At 32.5% G+C, this 26382-nt stretch overlaps 1 protein-coding gene across 2 annotated transcripts in view; it reads left to right on the forward strand.

Annotated features, from left to right (window-relative positions):
- The window catches only part of LOC129219405 (uncharacterized), a 41259-nt gene extending 24840 nt beyond the window's left edge, over positions 1-16419 (forward strand). The window contains exons 6-11 of one of the 2 annotated variants that reach the window (XM_054853794.1): positions 967-1083; positions 2068-2184; positions 3167-3283; positions 4267-4383; positions 12042-12198; positions 16127-16419. In XM_054853794.1, the coding sequence (XP_054709769.1) occupies positions 967-1083; positions 2068-2184; positions 3167-3283; positions 4267-4383; positions 12042-12090 (517 nt within the window). In that variant the 3' untranslated portion in view covers positions 12091-12198; positions 16127-16419. Of the gene's footprint in view, positions 1-966; positions 1084-2067; positions 2185-3166; positions 3284-4266; positions 4384-9243; positions 9521-12041; positions 12199-16126 lie in introns of those variants that run through there. The other variant, XM_054853793.1, reaches the window with a different exon arrangement.
- The last annotated feature ends 9963 nt before the right edge of the window (positions 16420-26382 follow it).

The raw sequence follows: 26382 nt of genomic DNA on the forward strand, positions 1-26382 counted from the left end.
AATTCCATAATTGTTAATACTCCCTCCGCCTCTGGTCCCTTATTTTATTTTCCTGGGTTGTGGGGGGGAGCGGGGGGGAGTTCATGCACTCAAAAGCAAATACGAAAAAAATGGTTCCAGGCCTAGCTAGGAAGGAGTAGTTGTTCTAGCAAATAGTAGTCCATTTGTTCTTTCTGAATGGACAAATGAATCCATAAATACTTTAGTTTTATGCGCCACAGGTCATCATCAAGTCTAAAACTAGTTTGTTGTACTGTTTGAAAAAATGATCGAATTTTGCTCCAAGAACTACAAATATAGTTTCAAACGAGATTCTAACAGCACCAATTGCAAGTGGTGTGAATGTTAACCTGAGGTTAAACAAACAATCGATTGATTTCTTATGGCCAAATTTATTCAACAGAAAAGCATTTTTAAAAGAAACCTGTCAACAAATGCTCCAGCTAATGACAATATTATAATATTTATGATGAGTGAAAAATTTTAAAAGCAAACGATTGCAACAATTCCTACCTTCCAGGATAGGGAAATTTCTTCTTTTTCCTTAGAAATCGAAAAGTGTACAAGCAAAGTCAAAAAAACGGAGTTTTTTGGAATAAATCGGATTTTCGGAGTACGCAATAAAAATCGGAGAAACTCCGGGAAAAACGGAGCACTTGGCAGCTATGCATTTTACTCCTTCAAAACTCCTTCATTTTATTTCTGAAACTGAGTACGAACCCTGTAATTGTCCTAAACATAATCCTTCTAGTTTAAAAAACTTTGGTTTAATTATAAAACATCGACATTGAAGAAACACCGAACAAAAAACATCAGTGTTAGGAAAAAAAATCGACCTTAATGCATGGATGAGAAAAATGTCAGTGTTTTGAAAACGTTGACTTTGATGTTGCACCTGGAATCTAAAAGTATGTATATGCAACTTTAATTGCAGTATAAATATTCTTAAAATAATATATTTTCCAGATCCAATGGGACTGAAAAGCTAGTAAAAGAAAGCAAGGAGCAGTTTTGTCAAGAATTGACATTGAAATTTCTTCAAGCTGAAATAGAAAAAAATCATACATCTTTATGCAACAAAAGGTGAGTTTCTAATTAAATTCCATAATTGTTAATACTCCCTCCGCCTCTGGTCCCTTATTTTATTTTCCTGGGTTGTGGGGGGGAGCGGGGGGGAGTTCATGCACTCAAAAGCAAATATGAAAAAAATGGTTCCAGGCCTAGCTAGGAAGGAGTAGTTGTTCTAGCAAATAGTAGTCCATTTGTTCTTTCTGAATGGACAAATGAATCCATAAATACTTTAGTTTTATGCGCCACAGGTCATCATCAAGTCTAAAACTAGTTTGTTGTACTGTTTGAAAAAATGATCGAATTTTGCTCCAAGAACTACAAATATAGTTTCAAACGAGATTCTAACAGCACCAATTGCAAGTGGTGTGAATGTTAACCTGAGGTTAAACAAACAATCGATTGATTTCTTATGGCCAAATTTATTCAACAGAAAAGCATTTTTAAAAGAAACCTGTCAACAAATGCTCCAGCTAATGACAATATTATAATATTTATGATGAGTGAAAAATTTAAAAAGCAAACGATTGCAACAATTCCTACCTTCCAGGATAGGGAAATTTCTTCTTTTTCCTTAGAAATCGAAAAGTGTACAAGCAAAGTCAAAAAAACGCAGTTTTTTTTTTATATAAATCGGATTTTTGGAGTACGCAATAAAAATCGGAGAAACTCCGGGGAAAACGGAGCTCTTGGCAGCTATGCATTTTACTCCTTCAAAACTCCTTCATTTTATTTCTGAAACTGAGTACGAACCCTGTAACTGTCCTAAACATAATCCTTCTAGTTTTAAAAACTTTGGTTTAATTATAAAACATCGACATTGAAGAAACACCGAACAAAAAACATCAGTGTTAGGAAAAAAAATCGACCTTAATGCATGGATGAGAAAAATGTCAGTGTTTTGAAAACGTTGATTTTGATGTTGCACCTGGAATCTAAAAGTATGTATATGCAACTTTAATTGCAGTATAAATATTCTTAAAATAATATATTTTCCAGATCCAATGGGACTGAAAAGCTAGTAAAAGAAAGCAAGGAGCAGTTTTGTCAAGAATTGACATTGAAATTTCTTCAAGCTGAAATAGAAAAAAATCATACATCTTTATGCAACAAAAGGTGAGTTTCTAATTAAATTCCATAATTGTTAATACTCCCTCCGCCTCTGGTCCCTTATTTTATTTTCCTGGGTTGTGGGGGGGAGCGGGGGGGAGTTCATGCACTCAAAAGCAAATACGAAAAAAATGGTTCCAGGCCTAGCTAGGAAGGAGTAGTTGTTCTAGCAAATAGTAGTCCATTTGTTCTTTCTGAATGGACAAATGAATCCATAAATACTTTAGTTTTATGCGCCACAGGTCATCATCAAGTCTAAAACTAGTTTGTTGTACTGTTTGAAAAAATGATCGAATTTTGCTCCAAGAACTACAAATATAGTTTCAAACGAGATTCTAACAGCACCAATTGCAAGTGGTGTGAATGTTAACCTGAGGTTAAACAAACAATCGATTGATTTCTTATGGCCAAATTTATTCAACAGAAAAGCATTTTTAAAAGAAACCTGTCAACAAATGCTCCAGCTAATGACAATATTATAATATTTATGATGAGTGAAAAATTTTAAAAGCAAACGATTGCAACAATTCCTACCTTCCAGGATAGGGAAATTTCTTCTTTTTCCTTAGAAATCGAAAAGTGTACAAGCAAAGTCAAAAAAACGGAGTTTTTTGGAATAAATCGGATTTTCGGAGTACGCAATAAAAATCGGAGAAACTCCGGGAAAAACGGAGCACTTGGCAGCTATGCATTTTACTCCTTCAAAACTCCTTCATTTTATTTCTGAAACTGAGTACGAACCCTGTAATTGTCCTAAACATAATCCTTCTAGTTTAAAAAACTTTGGTTTAATTATAAAACATCGACATTGAAGAAACACCGAACAAAAAACATCAGTGTTAGGAAAAAAAAATCGACCTTAATGCATGGATGAGAAAAATGTCAGTGTTTTGAAAACGTTGACTTTGATGTTGCACCTGGAATCTAAAAGTATGTATATGCAACTTTAATTGCAGTATAAATATTCTTAAAATAATATATTTTCCAGATCCAATGGGACTGAAAAGCTAGTAAAAGAAAGCAAGGAGCAGTTTTGTCAAGAATTGACATTGAAATTTCTTCAAGCTGAAATAGAAAAAAATCATACATCTTTATGCAACAAAAGGTGAGTTTCTAATTAAATTCCATAATTGTTAATACTCCCTCCGCCTCTGGTCCCTTATTTTATTTTCCTGGGTTGTGGGGGGGAGCGGGGGGGAGTTCATGCACTCAAAAGCAAATACGAAAAAAATGGTTCCAGGCCTAGCTAGGAAGGAGTAGTTGTTCTAGCAAATAGTAGTCCATTTGTTCTTTCTGAATGGACAAATGAATCCATAAATACTTTAGTTTTATGCGCCACAGGTCATCATCAAGTCTAAAACTAGTTTGTTGAACTGTTTGAAAAAATGATCGAATTTTGCTCCAAGAACTACAAATATAGTTTCAAACGAGATTCTAACAGCACCAATTGCAAGTGGTGTGAATGTTAACCTGAGGTTAAACAAACAATCGATTGATTTCTTATGGCCAAATTTATTCAACAGAAAAGCATTTTTAAAAGAAACCTGTCAACAAATGCTCCAGCTAATGACAATATTATAATATTTATGATGAGTGAAAAATTTAAAAAGCAAACGATTGCAACAATTCCTACCTTCCAGGATAGGGAAATTTCTTCTTTTTCCTTAGAAATCGAAAAGTGTACAAGCAAAGTCAAAAAAACGCAGTTTTTTTTTATATAAATCGGATTTTTGGAGTACGCAATAAAAATCGGAGAAACTCCGGGGAAAACGGAGCTCTTGGCAGCTATGCATTTTACTCCTTCAAAACTCCTTCATTTTATTTCTGAAACTGAGTACGAACCCTGTAACTGTCCTAAACATAATCCTTCTAGTTTTAAAAACTTTGGTTTAATTATAAAACATCGACATTGAAGAAACACCGAACAAAAAACATCAGTGTTAGGAAAAAAAATCGACCTTAATGCATGGATGAGAAAAATGTCAGTGTTTTGAAAACGTTGACTTTGATGTTGCACCTGGAATCTAAAAGTATGTATATGCAACTTTAATTGCAGTATAAATATTCTTAAAATAATATATTTTCCAGATCCAATGGGACTGAAAAGCTAGTAAAAGAAAGCAAGGAGCAGTTTTGTCAAGAATTGACATTGAAATTTCTTCAAGCTGAAATAGAAAAAAATCATACATCTTTGTGCAACAAAAGGTGAGTTTCTAATTAAATTCCATAATTGTTAATACTCCCTCCGCCTCTGGTCCCTTATTTTATTTTCCTGGGTTGTGGGGGGGAGGGGGGGAGTTAATGCACTCAAAAGCAAATACGAAAAAATGGTTCCAGGCCTAGCTAGGAAGGAGTAGTTGTTCTAACAAGTAGTAGTCCATTTGTTCTTTCTGAATGGACAAATGAATCCATAAATACTTTAGTTTTATGCGCCACAGGTCATCATCAAGTCTAAAACTAGTTTGTTGTACTGTTTGAAAAAATGATCGAATTTTGCTCTAAGAACTGGAAATATAGTTTCAAACGAGATTCTAACAGCACCAACTGCAAGTGGTGTCTATGTTAACCTGAGGTTAAACAAACAATCGATTGATTTCTTATGGCCAAATTTATTCAACAGAAAAGCATTTTTTAAAGGAAATCTCTTGGCAAATGCTCTAGCTAATGACATTGTTATAACATTAATTAAGACGAGTGAAAAATTTGAAACTGAAATCGATTGGCCTTATGTTATCAAAGAACATACGCATAGTAGTTGTTCTAGCAAGTAGTAGTCCATTTGTTCTTTCTGAACGGACAAATGAGTCCATAAATACTAGCCTATTACAGCCTGCAGATGTGTGCTGGAATAGGCCATTTAAAGCGAAACTGCAAGAGCTGTGGGCGGACTACCTCCGTAAGGAAGAAAGAACGGTCACAGGAAACTTGAAGCAGCCGTCTCGCCAGGACATGCTGCGATGGGTGTCCGTTGCATGGGCAGCTGTTCCCGAAGAGCTGATAGTCAAATCGTTTAAGTGCTGCGGTATATCTATCAGCTTGGATGGTTCGCAGAATGGCTAACTACACTCTGATCTTGCGCGCGCTTTTTGTCCTTCTACTGATGAACTTCAGCCAGAACTTTTGGACTTAGCTTTAATGGAGGATGAAACGGAAAGTGACTTTGAGGGATTTTCTGACGAAGATTAGTGTATAAAATTCTCTCGTTTTGTAATCCTTTTTTAATTTCATAAATCCAGGTTCGTTCAAAATAAAAAAAAATGCTTTCGATAATTGAAAGTTATTTAACTTTTGGTATACCAATTCTTGTTCCTGAATTAAAGTGCATTAATAATGATTTTTTTTCAGTGTTTACTAAAGTTTTTGAACTGTATAAAGTCAAACTATAGGGGTTTTACGATTTTTAAATTTAGCATCGCTTTTTTGGTAACAGATGGCGCCACCATTCAATGTGTTATTTTTACTTATTGATGTTTAAACGATCTTGAAAATTTTCTAAAAAATCTCTTATAACCCCCCCCCCTAAAATGTATCGATTAAGTTTTGAAAAAGGGGGGGGGGGTACTTTCGGGATTTTACGGTAAGTCCGACACTATTTTCCAAGATCTGATAAGGAAAAGGAATTTTAGAAAACAATTTTTCGAGTGACTAGTTAACCGGGTAAAATTAAATTTAGTGACCAGTAAAGGAGGATCATTTTACATTACTGTGAATGAGACCTTTTGGAGACCAAAGAAAAATGACCACTTAAATGGAGTGACCACTTAACTGGTCGACTACTTATTGAGGTTTCACCGTACTTAATATTTTTATGTATGATAAAAAAATTACATGCACTACATATGTGAATGCATAAAAATTTATGTTTACTTAGTTTCATTTCTGTTTTTTTCTCTCCAATTGTATCAGTGTTTTGGTTTGTTCTCTAAACCCGAGTTTAAAAGTCCCAAATTCTTTCGCAAATATCTCTCTGTGTTTTCCTATTTTCAATAGCTTCCAAAACTTTTAACTGAACACATAAGCTTATGTTCTTCCTTTTTGCGTTCATTTTACCTCACAATCAGTAGTAAGCAGAGCAGGAAATCAACATGTAACTGATTTTGGAAAAAGGCTTTCCGTATTCTCCAGCTACAACCTTGTCAAACATCAAACCAAGTATAACAATGTCACTGACAACTGTCACTTCCAAGAACATAAGTAGCCCTGGAAACCAATTTTCTATACAGAAAGCAGGCGAGTTCCTCGAGGCATTAGAGGAGACTGGACAGGACCAAGTAACTATAGCCAATGAAACAAACATGTTAACATTTTGTTTCATTGGTAAACATTGCCCCGCTCAGTGCATGTAGTCCAATTCTCCAAACACCCAACCCCTAATGCATTTTACAACCTGAGATTTACAGCTAGAAGCCTACTAAGATCAGGGTATGTAAGACCTTGAAAAGTGCTTGAAAAAAAGTTCTTTTCAAGTGCTTGAAAAAGGTTTAAAACCTTGAAAAAGTTTTTTAGGATTTAAATTCTCTCAAATCACCGGATTGTGCTTAAAAATTTTAAAGTATTTCACCAATGCAATTTACTGAACATGTGTTCAGTATGCAACATCGCGAAAAATTGCTTCCGTGTTTGGGATTTCAATCCTTTTGCATCTTGTAAATATTTTGACGTTTTTTGCAACCAAAAGCTATTTTGACGTATGGCACCTTAGATTAGTTTATTTTTTGTTTAATTTCATTAATTAACAAAGGAATTTGGAAACCATGACAACAGTGAACTTAACACTAAGAAAGACGGCATTTTGCGTATACCTAGAAAGACTAGCAGCGGTCACCTTGACCGCCATACTTAAAAGATTGAAAATTTCCTCCTTTCGGGATTTTTAACCATAGAAAAGATTTGTTTCAACATGTCACTGTTTAATTTAACAATTTAATCGTAATATAGTCTGCAAATAAGTCTCAGATAGCTTTTTTTTTTTAATTTTATGTTTGATCAAGTGATATACACAGAGTTTACACAATTGGCATTGAGAAAAAGAAAAATTTGTACAAAAAAGGAAATTTTCTTAGCATGTAATAACTAATAAATACTATAATCAACCATGCATGTGCTTGGTTTAAAAATCGCAAGATACCGTACATTACTATCTTTTACAGTATTTCCAAATACTTATGTTATCACGTCACCTGTATATTAGTCATTAACAGCTTTTTTTTTTTTTTGGCAATCAGAACAAATGCTCGTGGATTTATTTCCGCATAGTTCAATTTCACACTATCTTTTTCCTGAGGTAGATACTTATTTATATGCGGCAAAATTGATCAGTGGAGGTTACTTGGAGGACATTGGAGGAATAAGAGTTCTGTTTTTGAAATTTCCCCCCTTTTTTTTCAGCGTCGGACCCTTTTCCCTTTTTCTTTCACTGCTTTTTATATTTTGAGCATCAGTTTTTATTAGCGAGGTATCTTTTGATTCTAATTCAGAAGAACAATCCTTTTTTGCAAATCTAGGCTCCGAAAAATATTTGCAATAATCTCATGAAAGCAAACTATTCTCATCGCTAGGAATATATTTCTCTTCCGATAAGTTACTGTTCATTCGAACCATAATCTGTTTTAGATAAATCTGCAACAGTTTCAGGAATTAATGTTCCTATAATTTTCCTTGTCAACGGTTCTTCTCGACATCATGATGATAAATATGACTGAGCACTTTATCATCAAAGAAAATAAACGTCAATGCTTCAAGCAAAGCACATGTTTTGGTGCACAAAAGAATTTCAGAAATTTTTTTTGGAATTTTCCTGTTTATATTTACTTCTTTTTAGACCCAAAGTAATTTCACGTGTCCAGTCACATGCTTTTTAAATTTACCTTTCTCAACTTTGCCCCCTGGCAGATAGCAGAAAACTGAAACCATGCAACCAGCAGGTGTTTTGCATTTTCATAACAGTTCAATGAATTAAACCTGACCAGCAGGTACTACTCAAGCTCAAAAGAACATTACTCACCCTGACAACTAACAATAGTCCATAGTACACACAACTGATAAGAGAAAAAAGAAGAAAACGGATGCATAAAGAAAGGTTCACTTAGCGGTCAAAATGACCGTAGTCAGTCTTTGTAGGAATTAACATTTATAGCGACTATAATAATAATTCTAAAAAAAAATACTGTTATAAGATCTTAATAAATAGTTAGGAAAAGTCAATGGAGGAAAAAGAGTTTGAAAACTAAACTCAGCAAATATGAGCGTTTGAAAAACATTTGCGGTCAAAACGACAGCTTCCGTCTTTGTAGTGTTAATCGGATTTTGCGGAAAATTGCTCTTGTGTTTGAAATTTCAATCTTTTTGCATGCTGCAAATATTTAAATATTTTGGCTAATCAAATGTTATTTTCGCATATGCTACCTTAGATTAGTATATTTTTTGTTTAATTTTTCAATGCAGTAGATCTTTCATCAAAGCGTCTCTCGTTGTAGAAAAAGCAATTTTGTTTTCCTATACTTTTATGTATTATTGCCTTATTTCTATGTTTGCAGTAAATGAAATCTGCATACAATAGTTTTTAGTAAAAATTTATGATATTGCTTTGAAAAAATTTTTTTTTTACCTTGAAAAGTACTTGAAACGTGCTTGAATTTTTTTCTGCCTGAATGGTATGAACCCTGTAAGATTTTAGCCCTTATTTTGTGCTTTGTCGCAAGTAACCTTTTACTTTCAAGGGGTGAACTGGGATTTCTTTCCAAAAAAATAGACGGAAAATTTGAATTTAAGATTCGCTCAAGAAAGTTTGAATATGTATGCGATTAAGCGGCGTATGGATGAAAAAATAGTTCTTAAAACGGGGAAGTTTTAACATAGTTGCTGTAGGAATTTTTTTGTTCCATATTTATGTTCCTGTAAGCATATTTTGCTAAGATTAAAAGTAAGAAAATTTGAAACAAAATATAGATTTATATTGTGTTTATCAGCTAAAATTAGATTATGGATGAAATAGATTAATAATTTTGTATGCATGATTTTAAATCTAGTTATATACTGATCTTGTTTTCATATTTAATCTTTTAGGAGAGCTGATAAGGGTGCAGATTCGCATTTGTCACTAGTGTTCGTAACGGAGATCCTTCTGCGCATGCGTGCACCGTAGCGTTCACCCCCATTGACGCAGAGCGGCAAGATCCATACTTGCTTGGTCTGTCCGCTGTCTGCTCCGCTTCGCCATATTGTTTATTTTTGAAATCCGTGGCAAATCCTGTTATGTACACTGTTGCAAAAAAGGCGTTCAAGGATGTACAAGCGAAAGAAAACTACTAGAATGAAATTAGTGCAACCTTAAATTTTCCAAGTAAGTTCTAGCACTTTTGTATTCTTAATTATTATCAATTTCAGTTTTTTATTTATGGATATGATTTATACTATATGCAAAAAAATTTTATCAAGTTGTACTTATATACAATCGCTTTTAATTGTACAATTGTTATTTATTGTAGACTTAGTAAAACTTTTAAAACTTGAATTGATTACTTCAGAAAGGGCATAAGTCCAACTAATGCAACTTTTCAGGAATCTATAAAAAGTTATTATTTCAATCAGAAATTAACTAAATTCTGTGAAAATGTTAACTAATCTAACCACAAGTAGGATCATTACCTCAACTTAATTTACGTTTCATTTCGTCACTGAAATATGCCATATATTGTCATATCTCCCTAGCAGACAGAAAATATACTGAAAAATTAAATAAACTGATATAATTAATCATTCAGTTTAACGACACTAAATGTAGAGTGCATGTAGAAGTTTTTAAAGGGATATTCGGGGTACGAAACCCTGCAATACCCTAGACAAAGCTGCAGTCGGTCAGGGTGAACCCCCCCCCCCATTATTCTTGCTGTGATTAGGGTCAATCATGTATTAAAAATCATGTATTAGTAGAGTCTTAAAAGTTCAAGGATCTGTTTCATTCACGGTGCTTCATATGTTACAAATAAAAATGACTTGCTTCAAAATTTAAAACTTGAAATTGCTTTGCTATTCTAAAGTAAAGCTTCCCTATCTGCATTAAATAAAGTGTTAAAAAGGTATTGAGATATCACAGATCAGTGTCAACAACAGTTAACAAGTGGCATAAAATATTTATTGACTACCAGAGACATTGTTTGCTTTGAAGATAGTAAATTACTACGAAACAGGAATTAAAATTAACGTTGTTTTGCAATAAAGAATGAGTAAGCAGCCTTTCTGAAATATCCGATAGAGAAGTGTACTCTCTTGAATATGACTTGACATCGTACGAGTCGTCTATGTGAAATTTTAACCAATGCTAACTAGTTCCTTTTTGGCTACGCTAGGTTCTTCACTTATATACGCACAAACAAATTTCGTTTAAAGGTAAATAAAATTATAATTTATGTTGAAATTTAAGTGACAAATTTTTCATGCAGGTAATACATCCTTTACACTTTACATGAACGTATCAGGTGCACAACTTTATATCACTATAATAGTGAGAGATTTTCGGATAATCTAAGTTTCTAGTAATCCAATGTAGCTGGAATTTGAGACTCTGCTGTATGTGTATGACTCTCCTCCTGAACCTTATCATATTAAACCTGTGTATCCCAAAAAAACCTCTATGTTGAAACGTTTTAACTTGCCTGCATTTATAACACATATCCAATGTTTGTTTCAAATAAATGTTCCTAAAAATCTTGATTTCTAAAATTCTGGAAGAAGAAAATCAGATTTTTCAGTGATTGCTATTTAGAAACTTAAATCTGCACCCTTGTAGATGTTTGTTATTGATACAATAAACTGCAGTTGGTAGAACTCATGTACCATGGTAGTGATATGTTCTGCAATGTAAAAGCAAAAAAAAAATGTTAACTTTGTTCCAATTATCATTTAATTCGAAATAGATAGGTTCTATTGTATGTACATACTTTCAGCCCTGCTTAGTCTGATAACTGATAAACAAATACCCCGCTTATACAAAAAAAATCTCCCGGAACCGAATATTTCCCCATAGGTGTTATGCTAGAGATCCCTGGTTAATCGAATAATAGTGATCAGCTTTCGCATATATTCTTGCTGAGAAAAATTTTGAATATGTTAAAAATAAGTTAAATAAGAGCAATTATTGACGTTAGAAGTTAAAATAGTATTTTTCCGCAAACAGGTGGGAAAAACCATTCATATTCCATCAAAGCATTTCCACTATTCTATCTAGTTTCTTTCAATGTTGCCATTACTAACAGACAAATACAATGAAATATAAACATTGCAGACAATAAGAAATTGATAAATATTAATTACTTAAAACATAGTATTTGAAGTTTGAAAAGTATTCTCAAAATACCTTAAGCAAAAAACCCAGTATTGTAGACTTTCTCCAAAAAATGTGAACTGAAAAGAGGTATCAAAACAAAGATTTAATACCTCATGTTGTGAGTTAAATTTTTTTAATAATTTTCATACATACTTTGTATTATAGCATATACTTAACTATTATACTATTTTGTTGATTACTTAGCTTATTTAAAATGAAAAGCTTTTTAATCAAAACCATTTTTTCTTTCTATTACTTAGATATTGATTTATTATTAAGTTTTAAGACAGAAGTTGTCAACCAGGAAAGGGAAATTAAATACCCCGCTTAATCGAATAATATGTCTTGGAACCGGCGGTATTCATTTAAGTGGGGCTAACAGTATATGAAGGGTTATTAGAGCAGAAACTCTTGTTGTGGCATTTCAAATTTGCCAATGAGCATGGGATACAAAAAATTGATGCACAGGTATGTCAATTGATGTAATGTTCACCATTTATTTTGTTCTTAAAACCGTAAATGTTCTATTGTCTTTCAGCGGAATCTTGCAAGCAGAAGTGGCGATATTTGAGGGACTACTATACTAGATGGAGAAAAAAACTAACTGGTTCTGCTGCAACTTATAAAACCCAGAAAAAAAGCCAGAGGATGGAAGCACTTTCCTTTTTGGGGAATACATTGTGCATAGAGAGACCGTAAGTTTCAATATTTCTTCATTCTTTAAAATGGGGGCATAAATATTTGGTAGTGGGGCTAATTCAAGTCTAGATTTTTGGTCTGCATTTTGTGGAGAAAGTTATTTTTAAGAACTTTCTTAATTTTTGTTATTTTAAATTGTTTTAAAATATTTTGGTTTTTTAATATTTTTTCTGAAGAAATAATCTGTTTATGGCATGAAGAGAATTTTTTGCAATTAAGAAATCCCTTTGACTTGAAAAATTTTGCGGACTTGGAAGAATGCATTTATCATTGATTACATCAGCATTTCTTAAATTGTACCCATCTGGATAGCCACTATGGGAACAATTTTATTTCTCACCTGAAATAATGCAAATTTTTGAGTATCAAAAATAGCAAGGTGCCTTCAAAGCTTTCATTTTGAAAATTTTTCGAAATCAATCCCAAAATGCCTATTTTTCATGTAAATATCTCCAAAGATAAAACTGAGTTTTAAAATCTTCAATTTTGAAAAAGTTTTAGAACAAGCTATTAACTCCCTAATACAGCCAAAAAGAGTTTAAAAGTGGCTTCAGTGTTGAACAAATTTCAAGAAAACACCCAAATCCCTGTCTTACAACATTACCAAATATTGCCATACATTAAGAGTTTTGACATCAATTTCAAATATTTCGCCCTTGATACTAGCCACTCTGCCAGTATCTATGACAAGGCCGTGGTGCCTGATCGGTAAAGCATCGGACTTGTGACTGATCGGTCCCGGATTCGATCCTCGCTGGTCGAAGATCCGCCGTCTTCATTAATGGTGAATGGAGGACGTTAAATGTGCTCGTGGTCACAAAGTCCTCCAAGTGAAACGATACCTCTGGGGGTGCTAGACTAGGGGTTACTCGATTACTGGTATGGTTCAAAAAATCAAAGCTCTCTTCAGAGTTCCATTCAACTGGTTAAGCCACAAATAGTGCAGTGGCAGGTTCAGGGGACTCTGGAGTGAAGAGTAAAAAGTATATATGGCAGCACTTGAAAGGACAATTTAAGGAGAGGTACTGAGCGGTCATTCCAAGCTCGTCAGCTTGCGAGATCGAGATTTTCGCTTATGTGATCGGTTGTGACGTAGAAATGTCGCAAAGTAGTATTTTAATCTACTCGAACATAGCTTGAGGCTAGTTTCAAGTAGATTAGAATACTACTTAGCGACATTTCTATGTCACAACCGATCACGTGAGCAAGGATCTCGCAAGCTGACGAGCTTGGAATGACCGCCCTGGTCACGAGGGTCTAAATGGTTTAGTTCTAAGGCCCCTACATATACATCGACTCTAGTTCTGTTCGACGGTATTCTGTCCCAGGGACATCAATCTCTGATTTGTAAATAACAGGGTGGCGACAGATCAGGGAGATCAGGGAAAAGTCCGGGAACTTTATTAATCAGGGAAATATCAGGGAATTTTGAAAAAATAACAAAAAATCAGGGAAAATTAATTTTATGAAGTAAAAAAAAATTTTTTTGCTTTACAAAATTGAGTAATCTAATTCCCTAAGCATTTTCCGCCAATTATCAGTTTTAAAAAAGTAAAATTAATAAGGTGCGATTATACACTGCCGCATATTTGTGCATCTTTTTTCCTCAAAGTCAAATTATTGAACCTTACTTATTAACCAGAAGATGAACTTCCTAAGATTGCTTCTGTGTCTGTTAGATTGTTTATTTTACGTAGCTTGAAATTTCCTTTTACGCTTTCAATGTTACGTAAAATAAACAACCATACAGGCAAAGAGAAAGCATTCATTAATGCCTTAGCTCCTTTGCCTTTATTCCATTGTCTTGAAGTAATTAAGTACTGTAATCACAATTTCAAGAAGAAATCTTTGGTTTTTAAATTAATACTATAAAAGCTCAAAAGTTATTACTTCTTCGGGTTTTAATTTAATTGCTAAAATTGAACTTTTAATTAAAAAAAAAACTTTGTTTTTTTGCCGTTATTCTATTTGTGGTCACCGCAGTTTATAAAGGTTTTCTTCAGACTAAAGTAATTTTTTAATTTTATAACCAAGTTGTATTCTTCTTTTATATATTTTGATATTAACTAATTGCTTTTGTTTTCCTTGCATTTCAAAGTTGTTTGTTACAAAAGCAATCAAAGATATTTTTTTTCGTTACATACTGAAATCATTTGAAATAGAATTAGCTTGTGTACTTAAGTAAATATCTTTATTTTTTTATTGTTAAAATGCTGAATTCATTCATTAAAACCTATGTTCTTGATTAGAGAAAAGCTCCCTATAAATGGATGTCAAATGGTTTCATCTGTTTTGCATAAATATGTCAATTAGTTATATAAGAATAAGTACATTACTTCTATTTTTTCACTATTACTTGTTATTCTTGCAACAATAATTATACTGTTTGAAAACATAGTTCAAAATAATTTCAATTACTTTTTAGTTCTATCATAAATACATATATATTTTTAAGAGTAATTTTAATAATTTCTTAAAATTCTTATGCTAAGTGGTTTCTGGAAGTAAATTTTTTTTTTAAATTTTCTATAATCTTTCCAATGTACAAAAATTTAATATACTGTTTTGTAGGTCCCCCCCCCCCCAAAAAAAAAATTGTCTTTTTTTAACCATTTTATTAAAAAAGTAGCATCTTTTAAAAATATATCTTTATTTTAACAACTTTGCACAACTTAAAACGTTTAAAATACTGCATTTTATGCAAAAATACAATGGATTTCAATTAGAGCAAGGAAAGAAAACCATTATTATTGGTAATGTAAATCAGGGAAATTTAGTGAACTTAATCAGGGAAAAGTCAGGGAACTTTTTTTCACAGTTCCTGTCGCCACCCTGAATAAATAAATTTTAAAAAATAAGAGATTTTAATATTTTTAATTTTAAGGCTTAAAAACTTTTTAGACGTAAATTTAAGTGAATTATTAATACTCTTATAGGTAAAGCACATCAGTATTTCTTTTCCTAATTAAGAAGATATTATAATTATAAGTCATGCATAAATTCTAAGGTTATTTATCCGTTTTAAAAATTCTGAGTATTTCTCAGAATCAAATAGGAGTGTACTGGTATTTCACAATAAAAAATAATAATTAGCAATCATCAATAAATAGAATGATCTATAACTATGTGTTTTTCATTAGCGATTTAATGACAAATAGTTAATGTGATTGTTTCGTTGAGGTTAGAAACTGGGCATTCTCCGAAACAGAATACTGGCTACGCCACTGCAAACTATTGAAACACCAGGGGTTCCACGAAAAAAAGTGAGCATTAAAAAGGGTTCCACTAATCAAGGAAATTAAGAAACGCTGGATTACATGTACAAGCACTTCTAAGTAAGTGTTGCTTACATTACACATGTCCTTACGTATTGTGGATCTTACGGTATTAAATGTGTTGATTTGGAAAGCTTTTGTACAAAGTTATGTTGAAAAAACTGTCTCATCCTTAATTTTTGCACATCAGTGTATTCTGTGAGAATTTTTAAGAAATAAGTGTACTAATAGTTAGATCAGAATGTGTGTACTAGTACGTAGTAATTTTTTTGTTAAATGTAGGTAAGGTAAGGATTTATTCATTTTTTCATAACATAACGGCTAATACAAACCAAATTCGTAGGTTTTTGGCATTTCGTGTTAACAGTTCAACTGTATTCATTTCTAGAACTATGAAAATATGCACTTTTTAACGAAATTTTTCTTTTACTCCAAAAATGATTCAATACCATTTCTTTATGGCACAACATTATGTGTACAATATTCTCATAATTAATGTATCTTAATTTCTTAAAAATGGAAAAAAAAGGAAAATGTTAATATAGAAAATATGAAATTTTGATAATTTCTTTCTAATCAAAATATTTAATAAGTATTATAAAAAATGTTATACTGAATAGGATTGTTGAGATTCTTCTCTTTTTTATAGGACACTCACAAATGTAGAGTTAGTTCTGCCAGATTAAGATGAAGATCCTAGCCGTGACATTACCGAATCATCGCAAGATGAAATTTGTATTCGAACGGAAGAAATTTTAGTAGTGGAGCCTAAAAGTGATGAAGAAATGGCTCCTTACAAAAAAAAGGAAGAAAGCTGAAAGTCTGGCTCCTAGCTGCAGTAAAAAATTGACTGCACAGAAAAGAGTTCTGAAGGAACTAAAAGAAAATAGCCTAGAGAGAACAAAATGTATCAATTCTCTCCTGAGCGAACAAAATGAAAAGGATCCAATGATTTTTGTAGATCTGTCTCTTCCAGCCTCAAAACTTTGCCACACCATCTGATGCTTACGGCAAGGCATGAAATATTTTCTGTAATCGTACGAAATACAGGCTTTAAATGAAAATAAATGATTTTTTTCCTTGTTAAAATAACTTGTTTTATTTGTTTTAATAAGTTAGCTTATAAACTTTTATGTTTTCAGGGTTTGGTGACCCAGCGATTTACTTGTAGGTACTGTAAAATACTTATATGCTTAAGAATACATCATTCTATTACTTTTATTCGTGGCATTCTCATCAAGTCATTTTCAGCTTCTTATGTTAAAGAAAAAGTTAAAACTTTTTATAAAGATCAATATATTTTAGGGTTTTCCCTCACTAATGAGAGTGACTAATTGATTCAAACTGTGTTCTAGTAGCTATGCTTAGCTAATACCAGGGCCGTCGAGAAGGGGGGCAAGCCTATGCATTGCATAGGGGCCCGTGAGAGATTGAGATTAATATATTTTAGGGTTTTCCCTTACTAATGAGAGTGCCTAATTGATTCAAACTGTTCTAGTAGCTATGCTTAGCTTATACCAGGGCAGTCAAGAATTTTTCTTGAGCCGGTAGAGCGGGCCCAAGAAAATAAAATAATTCCCACCACACACATCGTCCTTTTTTTTTTTTTTTTGGAAACTTTTTTGAAGAAACTTTTTTTCCTAGACTTAAGATTACGAGCTCTCAATAAAGTGAACTTCAGTGAAAGTGATCATGTTCGAAGTGAGGAATTCTATTTGACCTTATTTTCATAGCCTCTTATTGTAGCCACTAACCAAAATGGAATTAGATTTTTTTTTTGGCATAAATTCCAAGTCTAGAAAAATTTGCTCCTTTTTGAAAGCTGAGTAAGGGAAATGGACAAGAGACAAAAAAAAGTTAAAGACTAAAAAAAAGCGCTTTTATTTTCAGCATTTGGAACTCAAACATAAGCAAATGGAGTAGTTCTAAGAAAAGATTTTAAAATGTGCTTTGATTTGAGTATTAAGTTCAGTGATACAAACCCAAACTAACTCTAGTGTGGTTTCTAGTTTAAAAACGGTCGTCCAATGGGGAACCCTTCGAAAGAAGCATTCCTTATCAAAGTGTATAATAGAACGTCCCTACATGTCTAAAAGGGGCACTGTTATGTCACTGTATTAATTAGAATCAGTGCTGTGTTTACTCATAAGTTAAACAAGCTATAAAATGCCAGGGGGAGGGGGGTGTTTTCTGTACAAACAGAAGTGAGGGAATGACCCTCATAATGCTCAATAGTAATTAATGAAATGCGTAAAGTATTCATTACTATTTAACATTAACTGCTAACTATTCATATAAAAAATGCAGCTATAAATATAACAGGGAAATTCTTGGATATTAAATATTGCCATACTTTATAATTTCTTATGTCTTACACCATGTGAAATTTTAAATATTGTTTTGAGACAACCTAATTAATATTAATCATTGTGATCCAAGTTTACCAATTATATTCACTTAAAGAGAAAAAAAAATCAAATTCATACCTCAAATAATGATACCTTTAATGATGATACTTGTACAATTATTTACCAGTTTCCGAAGAGATCAATATAACAGAATCAATAGTATAAATAGCAATTTGAATGATATTTTTAAGAAACTTTATCTTGAATTTTTATGTAAGGTGAGTGAAAGATGTTTTTATTTATGATTTCACATGTTTTCCATTATAATTTAACAAATCATGCCAGAAGTACAGCTATATAAAATTGAAAACATTAATTTAAATATATTTTTAAAAAGTCAAGTTGTTGGGAGCTCAATAATCATTTCAATTTGTAGGAACAAAGTATTTAATAAGCATAGACCATCTTTTAACCAGAAATATTTATTTGAGTTATATGTAATACATAGAAAAGGTAGACAAAATATATTTTGAAGATATACATATTAAAAAGTAAAAGAAGTTTTCACTTTTAAATAGTAAATAGAACTAGTCTAAGATGCATTATATATAATTTAAAAGAAAAATATAGGTATTGCTTATTTTCACAAGTTGTAATTTCACAAGAATTTTATGTGAAGAAAACGTAAACCTGATCATATGGGTGATTTCGGGGTTCGGCCACTTATTTATTTCATAATATAAATAAGTGAAATACACAAAATTTAAGAAACTATAAAGCACTGAGAAAAATAACAAAGGAAAAAAAAAAGCTTGTTTGACGAAAGCACAGAATAAATAGTCAGATGGTTAATAATAAAATCATACTAATTTTTTCATTGAATGTTATTTTCTATTTTTATAAGGTTAATGTGCCAAATGTACACATGGTCCCTTACTTTTTTCTTTGGAAGAATACATAAAAACTAAAATTTTGCCAAGAAAGAGAAAATAAGACAATGTAAGAACTCAAAAAATAAAATGCTAGATTTTGACTTTTAAAGAGATATTTGTTACTGCAATGGAACAATTTAGCACAAAACCAAATTGTTAAAAATGTTAGCGATTTTAGCTAATTTTTCAAATAATTTATTTAAAATCAATTACTAAGGTATTTAACATGTCTTCAGCTGTGACTTTAATGTGCCAAATGATCACAAAAACTTGTTGTGAAGGGAAAAAACTCAGAGTAAAACTAATCTATACCAATATTTAATAATATAAATATTTACAAATATCATAATTTCCCCTATATTTAATCTTGAATGACTGATAATCACTGGGATAAAGTTCAGATTAATTTTTAGTGATATTATTTTTACATTATTATTATTATTTTGTAATTTACATCATGCACACATACACATTCAAAAATAAAAAAAATATAGATTCTATAGATTGTGAATATTACACCTATGAGACAGGGCATGTGGATGACATTTAAATGAATAATAATTAATTATTGACATAGTTGATAGCCAGAATTATAGTACTAAGGATGCATAAAAATATTCCAATAAGAGTTTTTAATTAAAAAAGAAATCAGTATGAAACACACATAAATTTGCCCATTTTTGAAGAATCACCCATATACACAAAGACTATATGTTTCCTGAAAATGTTCTATTGTTTCCTTCGTAGGCTGATGTATATTTAAATAATACTTAAAACTAGGTAATAATTTATTTTTATTGTTATTTAAAATTTGTCAATGATAATATAAAATTTTACCAACTTATTGAAAAAATATATAAAATTTAAAAGTAATGGTTTAAAATTTGATAAACATTTTTGCTGTATTTTTATTTAGTCATGAGAATTTTATTTTTTATGAAGATTAATTTTACATGTTTTCATTCAATGGGCTATTCAGCCCCATGGGTGGGGATGAATGGCCCGATTTCTACATTTTTGTTTTCTATCATAGACATTTTCTAATTCAACTTTTATGACTTTATTTATACAACTAACTAAAAAAAAAAGAAAGAAAAATTACAAAAAAAATTGATTAAACATATTACAAGAAAAGTTACCCTGTTCTATTGACATGGGCATCTTGCCAGGGCACTCAACCTTGTTTGCTGATAAAATAATTGGCTAATACCTCCATAACATTTGAGGGAGCAAAGCTGTTGTGTGTTGCAGCTATTGGCATCGTGTTTTTTGACCTCCATCACAAGGTACTCTTATATTGTGCTCCCTCAGCATGCCATTATCAAAATGTCTGCAGTTGAGACTTTTAGTGGTATGGGGGTGAAAAAAATACGAAAAACTTGACAAAGAATGCCAAAAGCATTCTGGGATGTTCTTCTGGCCCTAGAAAGCCTGTAATTGAACACAGACATTTTCTTGTTTTTTTTTTTTTTTTTTTTGCTGCAGCTGCAGGATAAGGTTTCATCATCCGTTCTGTTAAGGCAAAAGCTGAATCTCCCAGCAATACGTGGGGAAGTGTCTGTTTTGAACGAGGAAGAAAACTTGAGAGCAGGAAGGGAAATTGACCACTTATGATTTTTTGCCCCATCTTAGATTTAGGGAAAATTCCAGCATCTCCCTCTCTGCCATAGGACCCTACATCCACAGCAATAAACTTGTAATTGGGACCTATAATTCCCAAAAGCACGACTGGAAAAAAAAACCCTTATAGTTGTAAAAACATGATCCGCATTTTTTGGGACGTAAAACTCTCATGTGCTTTCCATCGATGGCACTGCAACAATTGGGGAAATTTCAGTTCTGTAGTATTTGGCAGCAGAATCCTCCAGTAGTTCCTTTGAAGGTTTCTCTGACTATGCGGCTATTCAGGAATGTTTGATTCTATACCCAAACGCCAGATACCGCAATGACTCCGCGGTAGAAACGTACCTAAAATGAATATTTTTCATTTTTAATATTACAAATAATTAAAACAGCAGTAAGATACATTACACTGCTGCTCTGAGGCGGCAATATAATAAATGTTAGTTAAAAATCAAGCCTCAATTAAGTATATTTATAAATATTTTATGATTAAACCCTTTTTTGTATAGAGTTGCGGAGCACCTACCTTACCTAATTTTTACATTTTAATGATGCACATTTTTACACTTAAGCTATATTTGCAAGAGCAAGTTTTTCATTTTGAATTTTATTTTTAACACTACATCAATGTCAAATTTTCTAATGGTATTTAATTTGTTATAATGATTAACAACTGTTATTTTTAAATTTACTTTTCAATGTACTACCTGAAAGAATAGTAAGCATGAAATCATTGTTATATAAAATGCTGATATACTGCATATTTGGTGGACTAAGCAAATATTTAATTTGGCCAATACTTTAATATTCCACCACCAAATAGTAAACAAACTTCGATCTTGGATAATTGGCACATTGTTTGTGCAATAATTGAAAATTATTGTGTAGTATCAAAGTTAATCAGTCAGTTAGCTGACTATACCATTGTCAAATTTTAGCTGATTAATCGACTGAAAATTTTTTGCCTTCAAATTTCTTAACTAGAGGAAACTATGCCAAGTGAATTTTAGCTGATTAAATTTTATTGAAATTATTACTTTTAACAAAAAACTAATGAATGAATTTATTACTCCTAACCAATTTTAAACTCGGGCTGTTTTGTCCCCATTTAATTCTAAATTTTCAAATAATTATAAGACTGTAGTCTTAGAAGTTATTAGGAAACTTCAGAATGAAACTCAAATTTTAAAGGGAAAAGGGACCTGATTTATATTTAAAAAAAAAAGAGAGAGAAAAGGGACTTGGAACTAAAAAATAGACCATTTGAGAGTATGGGCGCCCGTATGCAAAATTTTAAGAGGGGGCTCAGATATCTTCCCCATGGTTTAGCAGGATATTTCCCCCATGGAAACCGATTTCAGCACAAATTAGAGTTATTAAATTTAACATTTTTAATTACTTAGTCATTAATGGCTAGAAAAGAAATTTTTTTTATATTTTTGCAAAGAAAAACGTATTAAAAGCAAGGAAGTTCTAATCTCAAAGGGGGGGCTTGAGCTCCCCCTTGCCCTCCTATATGGGCGCCCTTGCTTGGAAGCACTGCAATTTGCATTGGTCTCTTTTATGGCAATATTTCTAGTGCATAAAAAAGCATGCACTCATGAGTATGATTACAAAACTTGATGTTGTATCTTTCATTGTGACATATGGAGATAATATATCAAGTTTTGTGCAGCAAAAATATTTTTTGTAGTGTCCTGATTTTTTTTCAAAGCTATACTAGGCTGTGAAAAGATTCAAGATTTTAAAATTAAAATTTTTTGTTGCTTTTTAAGCTTTCTTAAATCTTATGACAGACAACATCACTATAACAAACTCATGTAAACAGAAAACCTGTAACCAGAAAGGAAATGAATTATGTTGAGTGTTTATAATATATATAAAGTTTCAATTGACTGCCAATTCTTTTAAAAATATGCTGATGAAAAATAAAATATCATCACTTTACAAATTTATAAAAAGGTGATTAATAACAAAATATATAAAGAAAACTTTTGAATATTAAATTTTGCAATGTTTTAACTTCTAGTGTTCTACACCATATGAAATATTAGTTGAGAACACTCTAATTAAAAATTCAGTTAGTAATCAAAGTTTAATAGCCGTAGATTATGGTGTAAAGAACATTAGGGGTTCTACAAAATTCTGTCACAGAACATGTTACCATGTTGATCAGTTATCAAATATGATATATTAGGAAAGAAACTAATCTATTTATATGCATAATTTATGACAAGCAACCAAATTAGTCATTCAGTATTTAATTTTGGAATGAGTTTTTTTTAAACTAATTTTTATACTATTAATGCACTAGATGATTATCGATTTTACATGGAAATACATTTACATTTAACAAAATGACCTTTTTTAAATTGGCATATAATAAAAATACAAATATTATAGTTAAAAAATTATTCTCGGATGTTCGCTATTCGGCAAATATGCCGTTTTATCATGTTTGCAATTCTAAATTGAAAATATTCAAACATATTATACTTGAGATCATAAATAAAAAAAAAAGTGCTTACCTGAGGGTCAAAGCAAGCTTTTCAGAGGGAGAAATCGGCTTTTTATGTCTGTTGCACACTGTGCTGGAAATTTCTGATGCTATATTATCCAGTACAAAATTGAAAAGTTCCGGAGTTAATCTAAAATACTCTCTGAATTTAGTACTATCATTCCTCAGATGTCGATCTATGAGAATATTGTAGGCTCCTTCACTTTCTCTATTCTGATAGATGGGATCAGTGGCGGATGGGACAGCATGAACCTGCCCTGGCATTTCCAGGCCAGCCGGCCCCTTAAAGACTTGCTCCTTGAAGAGCAGACGCTACACCCAACCCCCTTAGTTTTTTTTTTTTTTTCAGATGTAAAAGAGAGCGGATACATCATCTAATTTTAGTAAAGAGTCACCATTAGAATTTGAGGATCCAAATTAGGAGAATTACGTTTACGGATGTAGAGAAAAACACCTGCATATACTGTAATAGGGTACTCCATGGTTCTTTCAAAATCAGAGCTTTAAAAACGTATGTGTAACATATGCTTGGAAACACTAGGGGGGGGGGGAGAAGGGAAGGGGTTCAGGAATTATTTCTAGGCAAAATTTCTCAATTGAAGTTCCCAAAGCGCCAATTTCGGTGATAATTTGACGCTCTTTGGGGGGGGGGGGGCGATGTTTTTTGAAATTGAAGTTCTTCAACAAGTTTGTTACCGATAAATTGCACCCCCCTCCCCCCAAGTCAGTATCTGAAGGTCTTATGCGAAATAACGATTGATTAGGAACTTTTCACGCGTAAAGAGAATGTATAATTTCAATGAACGTCTTCAGACTATCTTTGACAATGTTAATGGGAGCAAAGATCCGGTACCCCTCCCTCGTAGAATTTTTTTAATTTGTTGTCTTAAAAATGCATTTTAGATAATCTTAGGTAATGTTAGGGAGAGAAAAGATTCTAGAGGGTGCTCTGCAGGAATTTTTTTGAAATTGAAATCTAAAGAAACGGATTGTAAGTCTACTTTGATAACGTAAAGGGGACTGACAATTCTTCGAAATTAAAGCTTAAAACACGTTATTTTTGTCGAATTTCAATGACGTGGGGGGGGGGGGGATTTTCTGGAGATAAATCGGAATTGAAGCCCATAAAACGAAATCTAAGACAATCTTTATTGATGTTGGCGAGCTTTTCGAAGTTAGCTTTTTTTTTTTTTTGACGATCTTTGTTAATGTTAGTGGGTGAAGCTGTTCTGGGATCCTCCTTCGCTAGTTTTTCAAAATTTGAATTCTAAAACGCATTTGTAGACGATATTCGCTGATGTTATCAAGGGTTCGGGAACTCTTCTTAGAAATCTTTTCGGAATTGAAGCCCTAAAAGAGAAATTTCAGACCGTCTCTGGTGATCTTGGATGGGGGAGAAGAGATTCGATGACCTCTGAACATTTTCTGAATTGAATTCCTAAAAACGAATTAACGATCTAATTTTAAATGATTTTTGAAGATGGGGTGGAGGCGTTTCTGCAGGATTTGGGTGATCACTCCCCTGGAGTCTTTTCGAATTGGAAGTATTATATACGAGTTGTAGACCATCTTTGATAACAGTAGGCGATAGGAGAAAGGACTGGGCTTCGATTTGCAAACTCTTCCCCTGCACTCTCTCAAAATAAAAGTTTTAAAATGCGTTTTTAAGCTACCTTGGTGGTGAAAAATGAAGGGTAACTCTGGAGGACCTGTCTCCCTTCCGCATTCTTGGATAAGTCCCTATCTTCTTTTATTAAATTAGTGATACAATTGTTGTGGGAACCCCCCCCCCTCCCCAGTATTTATTTTCTAAGACCATTTTATTTCTTTTTCTTTTTTCTTTTTTTTCACAGTGAAATTTTCAATTTCTAAGCTGATGTTTGTATTTGTTTGAAATTAAAGTGTTTGGGATTCGCTAAAATAATTTTTTAACATTTTGGACTGATATGATACTTTTCAGTGTGACACCGCAGATCTTCTTCTCCCAACTTTATTTTATTTTAAATATCATGCCTCCAGCTAGAATCTCTTGGTAACGTTTTGGTTTACTTTCGTTTTATACATTCAAACACTTAGTATTCGTTACAATATTTGAAATCTCCCTTACTGTATTTTAACCTTTCTTAATTTAAAACATGCTTCGGCGGCCCATATGGAAATGTCATAATTATTTATCTATTCATTTATTGTATTAAGTTGAAACTTGTCATACATTTGTTTAGAATGTCTCGAAAAATTTCAGCTACCATTAGTTAGGTAAATTATAATAAGGAACCGCGGATAAAACTAAATCATATTCGAAAGTTAAATTGTTTAATATTCAAGGGTTGTATTTTCTTTTGAAATTTTGCTAAAAAAATCCTTTTTGTCACTGAAACTCCACTTGGTATTTTATTGCTACCATTTATTTTTTTTTTTTTTTAATACTGACAACGTTTTCTTTCTTTCTTTTCCTTTTGTTCATCATTAGATTAAAATCGGCAGCCTGAGTTCCATTCCCTGATGACGGCCCTGCCTTTACGTGTTCATTGTCCCCTACAGATTATTATTACAGGCTGCTGTTAGGGCCTTAGAAGGTCCTGGACAGTTATGCAACAAACTTTTCTTATCGGCCGACTAATTTACAGACACACATCTTATTCCTCACAGCATGAGTTTGTATTCTTTAGTTTTTTTAAATTTTGTAACCATTACTTTTCTTACAGCGATTTTCCTATAAGTCGTTTAGAAATATACCGGAAAATAATGCATTTTCAGAGATATTTAAATATTTTTTTTTTTAATTAGGGAAAAAGGAAAGGAAAAAAAAAAATCTTTTTTTTTCTTGTAATATTCGATGGAAAAATTCAATACGGCCCATCGGACATTTGCTCGGCTGCCCGCCGGCCCCATCCGCCACTGTCCCCTTCCCTTTGTATCTGCGTTTACCCTTTTTATTTTTGTAATCGTTACTAAGCCGATGGTAAAACAATTTTTTAAATCAAAAGTGTATTATACACATTAACTTACTTTTATTGCAATAAATTTCAGTACATTCTTCAAGATTTTCTCCACTTCGAAATTACCACTTATTATTTAATATCCTTTCAACTTTTGTAAGTACGATTAAAGAATATTCTCACCATTTTTTAGGTCGTCCAATACGGTTTTTTTTTTTTTTTTTTGAACTTCCGCGAAGCCATTGGAAAAAAATGTTGACTTTGAAAATTACAGCTACATTGTGTACTTACGACGCGTTTTTTTTGCCGTGGAGGGGTACATTACAAATTCCTATCCCGGGAATCCTGTCTAGGAAGATTGGGCGCCGCATATTGGACGCCGGGAACTTTGGGCGCCGAGCATTTTGAGAGCCGGGAACTTTGGGCGCCGAGCATTTTGTGCTCCGGGAACTTTGGGCGCCGAGCATTTTGGGCGCCGGGAACTTTGGGCGCCGGGAACTTTGGGCGCCGAGCATTTTGGGCTCCGGGAACTTTGGGCGCCGAGC

The sequence above is a fragment of the Uloborus diversus genome, chromosome 3, assembly GCF_026930045.1.
Source record: "Uloborus diversus isolate 005 chromosome 3, Udiv.v.3.1, whole genome shotgun sequence".
NCBI lineage: Eukaryota > Metazoa > Arthropoda > Arachnida > Araneae > Uloboridae > Uloborus > Uloborus diversus.